The 11618-nt window shown below is 62.8% G+C and overlaps 1 protein-coding gene across 2 annotated transcripts; it reads right to left on the reverse strand.

The window, feature by feature from the left end:
- Positions 1-1375: 1375 nt before the first annotated feature.
- Positions 1376-11011, reverse strand: THBS3 (thrombospondin 3). 2 transcript variants are annotated; one of them, XM_004714661.2, is made up of 23 exons: positions 10864-11010; positions 9687-9893; positions 8725-8981; positions 8520-8622; positions 7927-7953; positions 7744-7826; positions 7600-7651; positions 7323-7471; positions 6857-6997; positions 6630-6707; positions 6248-6400; positions 5987-6097; positions 5797-5904; positions 5189-5348; positions 4777-4895; positions 4624-4676; positions 4188-4381; positions 3889-4067; positions 3755-3803; positions 3366-3562; positions 3012-3184; positions 1776-1915; positions 1376-1691 (listed from the first exon to the last, which is right to left on the reverse strand). In XM_004714661.2, exons 1-23 carry the CDS (start codon positions 10940-10942, stop codon positions 1633-1635), a joined length of 2871 nt encoding a protein of 956 aa, XP_004714718.1. In that variant the 5' UTR covers positions 10943-11010; the 3' UTR covers positions 1376-1632. The 2 variants fall into 2 exon arrangements, with proteins under 2 accessions (XP_004714718.1, XP_045154420.1); XM_045298485.1 differs by lacking the exon at positions 1376-1691 and having other exon boundaries at positions 1816-1952; positions 10864-11011.
- Between the last annotated feature and the right edge of the window lie 607 nt (positions 11012-11618).

An 11618-nucleotide genomic window follows, 5' to 3' on the forward strand; every position in this document is an offset into this window, starting at 1 on the left:
GCACTCGGGCGGGCGGGAGAGAGCTGCGAAGGCGGGCCCCATGTCCAGGGCAGGGAAAAACAGCCTGTGTGCAGGAGCTGGAGCGTCTGGAAGGGGGCTGTGGGCGTGGGGGGATACACCGAGAAATGGCGGGAAGTGGGTGAGGTCTTGAGGTTTGTGCAAGGGTCACGCGAGCAATGCGAAAGGCCCTTGGAATGTGGGAGGGGACCTGGGACGGGGGATGTGGGGCAGTTAGGTATTTATGAGTAGGTGGGGTGCTGGGATGGTATCCGAGGGCATTCAGGGGACACAACAGTCTAGCGTCTTGTTCGGTTCGGTTGTACAGAGAGGGTTGCTAACAGCAGACATTGAGGGGCGGGGCAGAGGTGTACACGAGGGTTCGTAAATTGGGAGAGCCGAGTGGCATTTTGAAGGACACTTTTTGGGGTGCGGGGGGACGGGAGTTATGGGGCCACAGCGGCCTGCGGAGCTTAGGGTAACGTCTGTATTAGGAGAGCAGGGCTTATCTCGCCACGCACAGCCCGGGGAAGAGGGACTGCAGGGAGGGGCCCAGGACGCAGGGGGCCCCGGCGGCCCGGCTGGCGCTGGGCAGGCCCCGGGCGGGCACCCCGCGCGGACTCGGGGCGGGCACACGTCAGCACGCCGGCCGGCGGCGCGAGGCGGGGCGCCCCGGAGCCGCGGGAGAGAACGCCCCAGGAGCTGGGTGGGCGGCCCCCGACCCGCACCCCCGCGTTGCCGAGCAACAGCCGTTCAGTCCGGTTGCTGGGACACGCGTTGCCACGGCGACGGCTCCGCGGCGCGGTCAGAGTATTTAAAGGACTAGCGCGCTCCGCGTCTGGGCGTCGGAGAGCGGCCTTCCGGGGTTCCACGGTCCTGCCTTCCTCCCATCCCTTCCCGCCCCCTTTGCCCCCCAACTCTCTGACCTTCAAGGGAACCCACCTCCCAGCTCACCCCCGCTGGTTCCTCCGGAGGTGGGGAGCGGGATGCCGGCCCCGGGCGGGCGGGAGGGACGGGACGCGGTGCAGTGTTGTTCGTTGCCCCGCCAATATTGCACTCGTCCCGGCCTCCGGCCCCCTCGGACCCCCGGACCCCCTTACCCCGCGGGGCGGCTCCAGCCCTCCTGACTTTGAGCCCGGCTGATCTCGGACGGACTGGAGTGCTGCCGCCGCCGCCGTGAGTAAGTGGGGCTGGGCGGGCTTCAGCCGGCCTCCGATGGCACCTCTCCCCTCGCCTAACCCCACCTGGCGCCTTCCCCGCCCGCTGCCCAACTTCCCCGAGCTTTCCTAACTTCCCTCCGCCTGGGCCGCTCCCTGACCCCCACCTGTTCCCGCACACGAGGCCGGCGGCGCCCCCCGAAGTAGGCGAGCGCACGGGATTAGAAAACAACCGCGACTTTATGGCAGCGGGCTGCGATCTTTCCTGGGCAGTGAGCGCTTCGGGGGTGGGTGCCTGAGAAATGCCCCTGGACATCTTGCCCTTCTCAGCCCCTCTGCGGCGCAACCACGCCTGATGGGCACGCGGAAGGAGAGTCTGTGTGTGGCAGCGTGTGGGGCTGTAGATGAGAGCCCCCGGGGTCTCCAGGGCGGATCCCAAGGGTCTACAATCAGGACTCTGAATCCGCTGGAGGCCACGTCACAGCCTTCCCTGGAGCAGCTGCCTCCGGAGTGGCTCAAAGTCCTCGGGCACAGTGTCTGAGGAAGGGGAGACGGAAGGTCAGGGCACGGGGCTTCTCCAGCAGGGCTGGATCGCAGGCGTCTCTGGATCTGGAGCCTCACCATTGCATCGGTACTGGAGGTTGGACCAAATGATGTTTTCCTGGGAGAAGCAGAATACGCCGAGACGCCCCCCTCGCATGGATGTGTCAATGATCACCCCAGAGTCTGCCACCAGCTGGGAACCCTCATAGAGCTTCACCCTGTCCAGGAAAGGGGTGTCCACTGGTGCTGGGGAGCCTGTGGGCGCAGCAGCACGGTGCTTGGCCCTGCTAGTTTCCAGCCCCCAGGAGCTCACAGGCCCCGGAGAGAAGGGTGGGTGGGGGGAGGGCAGGGTGCTTTTTCTCAGGCCTGGGGCCCCAGGCTCTTTGTCCGACCCCCTTTGCATCTCAAAGCACAAGCCGCATTTCTAGCTGGGATTGGGTTGCCATGACGATGAGCACAATGGGCTCGGGAGTGAAGTCACCAGGCTCCCAGGCTCCAGTCCACCTCTCCCTTATCCCCTGCCCTGGCCTCCCACAGCCCCCATGCACCTTAAAGGGGAACCAACCCAGATTCCTGGACTCTCGAGTTCTGGACAGTGGGAATTCCAGCCTCCAGGCAGACCTGCCTCCTCTCCCATCCTGGCATCAGCTTTTTGCCTGTGGCAGTGCCACCTCCCCACCTACTAGAGCCACTAGTCCCAGGGAAATGCAGAGTGGTGGCCAAAATGCCTGACTGCCCGCCTTAGCGGGTGCACCAGCCTGGCTCTTTGGTCTGGCAGGAGCCAGACTTAGTGAGGTGAGCTTTTGACTGGACCGTGGAAGGGGCAAAGAGCCCTGGCAGTGCAGGGGGCAAGCGCTGGGCTGCCTACCAAAAGTCTGTCAGTTCAAATCCACCAGCCACACCTTGTGAGACAGATGAGGCTGACTGCTCCCATAAAGACGTAAAGCCTCAGAAACCCTACGTAGGACTGCTGTGGGCCGGAATCATCACGGTGGCAGTGGGGTTGGGAATCGAAGGGGCTGGGTGCGATGGGACCCTCCACAGATTAGCTGTGGTTTGTAGAACCCTAGAGGACCACAGAGGACATTGAGTTCCAGCCCAGAAGGGCTTGCCAGCCAGTGCCCAAGCGGCCTGCCATCTGCAAGAATACAGCACTAAGGTGTGTCTGGTAAATGGACGAGGGAGAGAAGCAGTCGTGGCTCGGCCTGCAGTCCCAAGGAATGAAGGACAGGTAAGGTCATGGTGAGTCTCCACTGAAGGAGAAGGAACAGCCAGGCCTGGAAGCCCCCAGGAAGGCTCGGCCCTTCCCCTCACCGAATGTAGCCGACTTGAGGCCGGTGCAGCAGTTGCCAGCGGTAGGAGGTCTTATCTTGCCAGCCCACGTTTCGTGGGTCAGTCCACAGCAACCGCACTTGGTCGGGGGTATGACCCGTATGCCATAGGGCATTCCGGAGGTGCTCGCCTGGCCCAGACACTGATGTCACCGCCTGGAGGTGGGGGTGGGAGGATGACGAAGACAATGTGATGAAGGGCCACAGTGGCAGGGTGGAGGCGGGAGACACCAGGGCAGGTGGGGAAGGGCTCAGGATGCAGAACGCAGGGAGGTCTTAGGGTGAGGGGGGACATGGGAACGGGTTCTGGGCGAAGGAGTCTGGGTAATTGGAGGACCTTCAGCTGCAGTCCGGGCTGGGCGACAGCCCGGAAGGGTGTGGCCTGCCAGTAGGTCTGCTCCGTCTGCTTCCACATGACCACGTAGAACCGGCCACTGTCCTGGTAGCTGAAGAGAAAGCCTGCGTAGTCGTCATCCGTCACCGTGTTCACGTGGAAGGTACCTTCAAAGTCCACGCCGTTGAAGGCTGTGTATCCTGGGGGTGGGGAGGGGGCAGTCGGAGCAACAAAGCTGCTGATGGCCGAGAGAAGCAGCTCCCCGCTGGGGTGCGGGGCATGCCTGCGCTGCTTGTGGCCAACTTGTTGCCCCACCTCCGCTCTCCCCAGCCTCCCTGCCCGTGGAGGGCTTCTCCACCCAGAACTCATGTGAGTGGGTATCCCTTACATACCAACTGCCAGGCCAGGGTCACTGTTCATGGTCTGAACGATTTCCATGCCCTGGGGGTAGATGGTAGAGAAGGCCTTGGTACAGGTGCCCCCACCCAGCCCGGGGGTCTCACTCCGAGCCCACTGCCCTGAGTACCTGGTTGAGCACGACCCAATTTGGGTCGATCTGAGCATCTCCCTCCGGGTCCAGAACAACGGTCTGATAGGCCCGGAAGTCTGTGAGGGTCACCTCTGCGCTCTCTGGACAGACGTCTAGAGGGTCGACCACGGCGTCATTGTCAAAGTCGTCCTCACAAACGTCTCCTACGCCATTGCCTGGGCAGGGGGGTGGGGTGCTCAGGGAGGCCCTGGTGGTGGCTCGGTCCCCTGCCTCACCCCGCCCCTCTCCCCAGCAAAGCCTGTGGCCTTGGCAAGAGCCACCCCGTGCAGCCTTACCGTCAGAATCCTTCTGGTTGGGGTTGGGTACCAGGCGGCAGTTATCGGGACCGGGAGGCACGTAATCCGGGATGCCGTCGTTGTCATCATCTCCGTCGCACTCGTCCCCCAGCCCGTCGTTGTCAGAGTCCAGCTGGGAGCTGTTGGGCAGCTGTGGACAGTTATCCTTGGTGTCCTGATGCCCGTCCCCATCACTGGCCGAGAGAGAAGGCCCCAAATAAGAGGGTCAGAAGCCACCAGCTCACCCCGCTTTGGACCACTGGGATGTCTCCCGCAGGCCTGTGGTCAGCCCAATGGGATGAAGGGGAGGCCACGGGAAAGACCCCTACTCCACCACGGTGGAGAAGGACGGCTGAGCTCTAGCAGGAGCTGAGCAGGCAGGAGGAAAGGAGACACCCTGATGAAGCCTTCTGAAGTCCCCTGGCCAGGACCCTACCTGTCTTCATTGGTGTCACACACATCTCCCACCAGGTCACTGTCCGCATCTGTCTGAGAGAGGGGCCTGTTCTCACGGGGCCACTTTCCACCCCAAGGGCTGGGGTTTCATCCGCCAGTCTGCCCTCCCGCTGCCCTTTCCAATCCCCTGTACCTGGGTAGGGTTGCTTATTTCAGGGCAGCTGTCGCAAGCATCTCCCACGCCATCCTCGTCCCTGTCTGTCTGCAGGGGGTTGGGGACTTTAGGGCAATTGTCCAATCCATTAGGGATGCCTGGAACACAAGGGGGCAGCGCAAAGTTATGACCAGAACGCAGCACACACTTCTAGCCCGGCGGAAACCCAAGCTTTGGCTCCTCACCTGCCCACAAGGCGACTGGCCAGGAGTCTGCCCTAGGCCACACCCTGCGACCTCCCCGCTTCCAAACCACCTTCCCCTCCACTGACATGCGCTCCTTGGCCCAGGCCACATCCACGAGCACTCCCCCGTGGCGCTCTCAGACGTCCTAGCCTCCCTGATCACTACCCCTCCCTCCCTCTGTCCTCCCAGCCGCCCCAGGCCCGCACCATCGCCATCCACATCGTTGTCACAGGCATCTCCTTCCCCGTTGCCGTCCGTGTCCTTCTGGTCGTTGTTGGGGACGTTGGGGCAGTTGTCACAGGCGTCTCCGAAGGAATCTGTGTCTGAGTTCTGCTGGTCCTTATTGGGGAGCAGCCGGCAATTGTCCTAGGCAAGGAGAGGGATGGGGTCAGGAACGCCAGATTCCCACGAACCACTGGACACTTTGTTCCTGTCCCCCTAAAGTCCCCACTCCTGTGAGGGCCAGGCTGCTTGGCACGGCCACGCCCACCCAGCCTGCATGCAGCCCACCTGACGGGGCGCCAGTCAGGTGTCTAATTCAGAGCGGGGCTGCAAAGACTTCCTTAGCTCAAGACCCCGCTGCCAGAAGCACCTCGGATCCACAGCGCATTGGGTTTCGGATTCGTTTTTGGTCGCTGTGCATTCAGAGGTTTTTTCCCCCAATGCCCACATCAGGTACGGGACCCCTGTGGGGCCGCAACCCGGGTTAAGCAGCAGCTTCGAACAGCACTGGGGCTCCCTCCCCAGAGAGCAGCCTAGAGCCAAAAGAGCAGCAAGGACGGACATGAGGTGCAGGGAGGACAGAGGGAGTCACCTCGACATTCTTGATGCCGTCCCCGTCGGCATCGTCGTCACACTGGTCCCCCACGCCGTCGTTATCGGCATCTTCCTGCCCCGAGTTGGGCGTCAGGAGGCAATTGTCCTGAAGGTTCCGAAGAAGATGACGGCTGGCTGAGTTGCAGCTGGGGCCCCGGCCCCTGGCCGCCCACCCCCGGTGCCCCCACCTGCTTGCAGTGTTTGTTGTTGTCCATGCAGGGCAGTGCCTGGTCCGGGTAGCCATCGATGTCTGTGTCGGGCCCACACACGTTACCATTTCCTGCCCAGCCCACGTTGCACTGTGCAGCACAGAGAGGGGTGTCAGCAGGCTGGGCTCGCTCCCTGCTCCCCGCCCCCATTGCTCCAGGCTGAGCCAGACCATGTCCTCTGGCTCTGCCTGGCCCCCTCCCAGATCTCCTGACACCCTCCAAGCCCTGGGTCCAGCTCACCGAGCAGGAGACTGCGCCATTGCGTTCAAAGAGGCAGTGAGCGTGGACGTGGCAGGGGCTGTGGGCCGGGCTTTGGCAGGTCCTTGCCGGCAGGCAGCCCTGGCTCTGGTTGCCCAGGAAACCCAGGCGGCAGGGCCCACACTTGAAAGAGCCCTAGGAATGGGAAGCAGGACTCAGAAACTGCTGGCCTGGCCCCCAGCACAGGATCCACTTGAACGTGTAGGGCGGCCCTAGGCCATCTACCGGGAATGTCTCCTTCAGGGTCCCATTTCTCAGAAAGGGGAATGGCAGTGACAGCAAGAGCCATGTGAAAGAGCTGCTGGCAGTGCTTGACGCCCCTGGGGAGAGCCCCTGCCTGAGAAGCCCTGGGCTGCTAGCTCACCACGGTGTTGGTGCAGACGGAGTTAGGGTCGCAGCCACCATTGTTGCCGTCATTGCACTCGTCGACGTCGCTGCAGACCTGAGGAGACAGACTGGGCATGGAACCAGAGCTGGGAGAGGGCTCAGGCCCAGAGAAGACCCTGAACACAGACGCCAAGTCCAAAGCCACCAGCCTCCTCTCCCGAGTCCAACCCAGAAGGCCCTGGGAGGCGCCCTGCCCAACCTGACCTGTTTGCTGGCCCTGGCATAGTCGATGCCTACGCCGGAGACCTGCGTGCCCTTGTACCCTCGAGGGCAGGCCTCACAGTGGAAGCCAGGCAGGGTGTTGATGCAGTTGGAGCCCGGGAAGCAGGGGTCCGAATGAGCACACTGGGGACCAGAAGAAGAGCCGGCAGTGAGGAGCCTCCTGGGAGCCCAGCCCTGCCTCTTTGAACTGTCCCTCTAGCCTTTGCCTCTGATCACCCTTCTCTGCAGCTCTCCCCACCAGGGACACACCCCCTCCCACTGCCAGGTGGTCTGTCCCATTCCTCCTACCCTTCCACCCAGCTCCTTCCCTACTGGCCCCTGGCCTTTGTTTTCTGTCTCCCCTGTCCCGCCCCCTCATGTCCACTGGGGTCTCCAGCCTCTCTGAGCCTTGCAGCCTCCACTTCCCACAAACATTCATCCCACCCTCCCAGCGCTCAGCCACACGCACCTCATTGATGTCGGCACAATGGGTGCCGTTGCCCTGCAGGCCGGGCGGGCAGGGCCCGCAGCGGTAGCCGGGGTACTCGTACACCTCCATGCAGTCCACGCCTCGGAAGCAGGGGTTGGGGCTACAGTGGGACCGCTGCTCATGGAAGCCTGGTGGGCAGGCAGAGTCAGGGCCACCCCAGGGCACTGCGCAACTCACCACGAGGGGGAGCCAGCCGGCGCGGCAGGGTGGGAAGGCCGCGATGCCACCTGTAGCCCGGCCCTGCTCTCCCACTCACCGCACACCTGACACTCCATGATGGTGTTTCGGATCAGGGACATTTCCTTCACCTGGAGGGAGGGGGGGGTGGGTGATCAGCTGTTGGCATCTACCACCCAACCCCGGCATTGGGGTCTCCCTTCGTTGTTGGCCCACCCCTGACCTGGTCTCGGATGTCATCACGCAGCTCCACCAGGATCTGGTTGAATACGGTGAGTTGGGTGACCAGCGCCTTGGTCTGCTCCCCTGTCGGGGTCCAAGGTGTGGAGAGGCTCAGAAGCAGGGGGCCATGGCCCCAGCCCCTCCCTGCCACCGATGCCACCCCTGGGCATTAAACCCCACTCACCTAGGATGGAGTGGAGGGCACTGGACACTGGAGGCCAGAAGAAAGCAGTCAGGGAGTGGCGAGGAGGAGGGACAGAGACAAAGGGACAGAGGCTTGGCATAAAGCACAGAGAAAGGGCAGCGGGGGTGGGGGTGGGGAGGCCAGCGAAGGCTCAGGGCCCTGCAGCTAGACAACGCAGCCAGGCTCCTCTGGGTTCTCCCATAGTGGCCACCCAGAGGTCCACAGGAGAGCTGACTTGGAGCACGGCCACCACCAAGACCTTCCCATGGCCTTCCTCCAGAGCTTCCACCCCCCGAGGGCTCTCTCTGTGGACTATCTGGGGGAAGTAGGACCCACTGCCTGCTGTAGAGAGCAGGTGCACAGTGGGCCATGCTCAGCGAAGGGGTGGGAGCCTGCAGCTCAGCCACCTCATACTTCCTCCCTTGGGCGGTCAGGCAGGATAACCTCAACAAGGGGGTTTGTGTCACCCACCCCTCCTGCGATGGCTATGTTTGGAGTGATGGACCTACGGCCCCAGGAACAGGAACAGGGCCAAGGCATGGTGGTCCCGGAGGACCCCAGAAAGAATGTCAGCTCACCCCTTCCCGTATTACCTGCACTATGGATGGACTCGTCCCCCTGGAACGGACACTCACTCAGGGCTCCCACGCGGGCCATGGACCCGCCCAGGATCATCTTCATTGACTCCATGAAGCCCTGGGGTTGAGGACGACAGGGGTACCAGGGAGCAGGATATGTCAACTCCTCCAACAGGGCCACAGGGTTTCCTCAGAAGCAGCATCCTCCCGTCAGCCTCACCTGCACCCTCAAGTAGGCTTTCTGTCCAGTCCGAATCTCTAGCCCAGCAACCTCTGCTGGGGGGATGGGCGCAAGTGGCGGGAGGCCCGAGTGCTGGTCGCCCAGTTTGCAGTCCACATAGAGCTGCAGTGCAGGGCCTGGCCGGGACGGCCCTCGGAGGCGCAGGAGAGCTGTGTGGGTGCGGCCGTCAGCCAGGCCTGCTTGCTGGAGGTTCACCGCATGGACCTTGCCATCCTCCCGCTGGTACCGCACCAGCACTGCCCAGGAAGGGAGATCAGTATGGGCACTGCCCGCTACACCCCATCTCCTAGTTGAGCCGTAGGTCCATTCTTTTCCGAACACCTCGTCTCTAGGCAACCTTCCCTTCCTCTAATCTACCTCTCTCTGCAGGCCTTGGTTACAAACTCCCAAAGTCACTGCCAAGCCAGTCCATGCCGGCTCACAGCGCCCCTACAGGACAGGGTAGAACTGCCCTTGTGGGTTTCTGAGACTAACCATTTGTGGGAATAGAAAGGGCCTGTCTTTCTCCGGAAGAGAGGCTGGTGGTTTCGAACTTCTGACCTTGTGGTCAGCAGCCCAACGTGTAATCACTAGGACCCCCCCCCCCAAGGACTTTGTACAGGTGGGCTAACTAGTGGAGGGTTTGAGACTGCACTTTTCCTGTACAGTGTACCAGGTCTTTCCATATACCCCCTAGGAAGGCAACTAGCTCTGTGCCCACTGGCCTGTCCCAGGGATTGGAGGGGCCTCTCTGAATCTTGGGGTCATCAAGTACAACATCCCACTCCTCAGGGGCCAGGCTTTGCCCTGCCTTTGGGCTCCCTGGCCTCCTGAGGCATCACAGCAACACTTCCCACCAGCACCCTGCCCCACAGGGGAGGCCCAGAGAATGAGGAGGGGCCCCAGGAACAGGAGGTGGGGGGGTCAGTTTCAGGGAAGGAGCGCTTGGGCCAGTCAGTCACCTTTGTTGATTTTGCCCACGACCGAGGCCTCCAGCCACCGCGTGTTGTCCTGGCGAGAATAGAGACCAAAGAGCACCCCACCCTGCTTGGGGGGCAGGCGGAAGGTGGACAAGAGATAGATGTCGTCGGCAGTGAGCAGGGCCTTCCGGATCTTCTCTGCCACAGCCGTCATCTGCCGGGACTCCCCCATAGTCAGCAAGTCGAGGACTGTCAGGCAGGGGTGTCGAGGTTGGGTAACCCAGCCCTCACCCTCCCCTCCCACCTCCACCAGCATTAGTCACCTTCTCACTCAACTCTGGTCTGGTCCGGGGGCGCCCTGGGCTACCACCCTCAGGGGACCCACCCAAGGGAGGTCCACTTGAGAACGTGGACGCACAGTGCCCCTGCGAACTTGAGGTGCCTCCACCAGGTGGCGCAAGGGAGTCGCGGTGGGATCCCCGGCAGGGGTGGCACCTGGTGCCCCGCAGCGCAGAAATGGGAAGCCAGCTTCTTTCCACTGTAGGGTTTGGCTCTTTCCACAACCCAGTGCCCCTCCTCCCATGCTAGGGGCCCAACACGCTGGCTCAGAGTGAGAACAGCTGCCCACTGAGGGCTCCAGCCGCCCTCTGGCTGGGCTTTCGCCCACGGGAACGTAGGACCCAGCCCCTCTGCCTCCTGCGTCCTGGCCAATCTGTGGTCGCCCCTTCAGCTAGCAAAGAATCTCTGTGTCATCCGCTCTGGCCACCTCTCCCACCCCTCCGGGGCCCATCCCACCACCAGACCTCCCGGGGAGCCTGCCCAGACCTCTCAGTCCCCACCCCAACTCCATCCCAGGGCGACCTGGAGCTGGGGGACTTGGGAGCCCAGAGTGCAGACAGTGCAGTCACCTTGGAGCTGCCCTTCCAAACTCTGGGGTGCCTGCGGATGGCGGGGAGCCCCAACCCCAGCATCCATCTCCTGAGTTCTCTTGCACCAGCCTCATGACCCCGCCTGGCCAGCTCCCGCCACCCCACCCCCACCGCCCAGCCCTCCCCACCGGACGGACTCTAATTCCACCAACTCTAGGCAGGATAACACTTTTCTCTGGCTCATTTCCAAGACGCTTCCTCCTTCCCCTGGACCATACGTTCCCTGCTACCCCGGGCGAGAGGCACACAGAGCCATCGGGGAGCGGTCAAAGTGGACGAGGCAGGCTTACCTTGCAGGTCCTGACTGGCAGCTGCGAAAGAACAGAGGAGGAGGAGAGCCAGGGCCCCCCGAAGTTCCTGCGTCTCCATGCCGCTCGGCCGGCTCACTACCCCTGGCAGGCGGGCGGCTGGGAGGGGAAAAGGCTAGGCGGAGAGAGCCTGAGAGGGGGGCGGAGGGATGGGGGGAGAGCCGAAGGGGGGGGCCAGCAGGCGGGTGAGGGGGGGCTGAAACAAAGAGCTGCCAATCACCCTGGAGGCATCCCCAGCTCCCGGAACCAGGGGTCCTGGGAGAGCATCCTGGACCCTCTCCCCTAGTGCCAGTCTCCTCCAGCATCCTCTCTTTCGAGGGGGTCTAGGCGCACAGCTCTACCGAGTGCTACTGTTTTCTGGAAGCCACAGCTGAGGACGGCAGGGGCGCCTGGCAGAGCAGTGCGACGGTGGGCATTATTCCACAGCGGGCCTGCCAAGGGAGCGGCTGACACTAGCTTGCCTAGTGCCCAGGGGATGCCCACACGGCATGAAACTGGCCGCTCTCACAGAGCACGTCCTCTTGATTGGGGTGGGGGATCCCCCGACATGTGCCTGTGCCTCCATTTCCCCTCATTCCTGAGCACACTGGAGTCTGGAAAGCGTCCTGTGGGAGGTAGGAGGAGGGTCGAAAACGCCGGTCAGGGAGGTCAGAGTGAATAAATCGGAATAAACCAGCAGGAGAGGACAAGGGCTAGGCCAGGAGCCACTAGGGTGCACTGGTGGGGGGGTGGGAGGG

The sequence above is a fragment of the Echinops telfairi genome, unplaced genomic scaffold (assembly GCF_000313985.2).
Source record: "Echinops telfairi isolate 266 unplaced genomic scaffold, ASM31398v2 ScPeMD7_7425;HRSCAF=8463, whole genome shotgun sequence".
Classification (NCBI taxonomy): Eukaryota; Metazoa; Chordata; class Mammalia; order Afrosoricida; family Tenrecidae; genus Echinops; species Echinops telfairi.

Bases quoted from the DNA above. Each gene is read 5' to 3' on its own strand.
- THBS3 (XM_004714661.2), bottom strand. From the start codon at position 10,942: ATGGAGACGCAGGAACTTCGGGGGGCCCTGGCTCTCCTCCTCCTCTGT. The intron at 6,998-7,322 runs GTGCGTGTGGCT...TCTGGTCCCCAG, and splicing joins ATTGTGCCGACATCAATGAG to TGTGCTCATTCGGACCCCTG. The intron at 3,804-3,888 runs GTACTCAGGGCA...ATCTACCCCCAG, and splicing joins ATTGGGTCGTGCTCAACCAG to GGCATGGAAATCGTTCAGAC.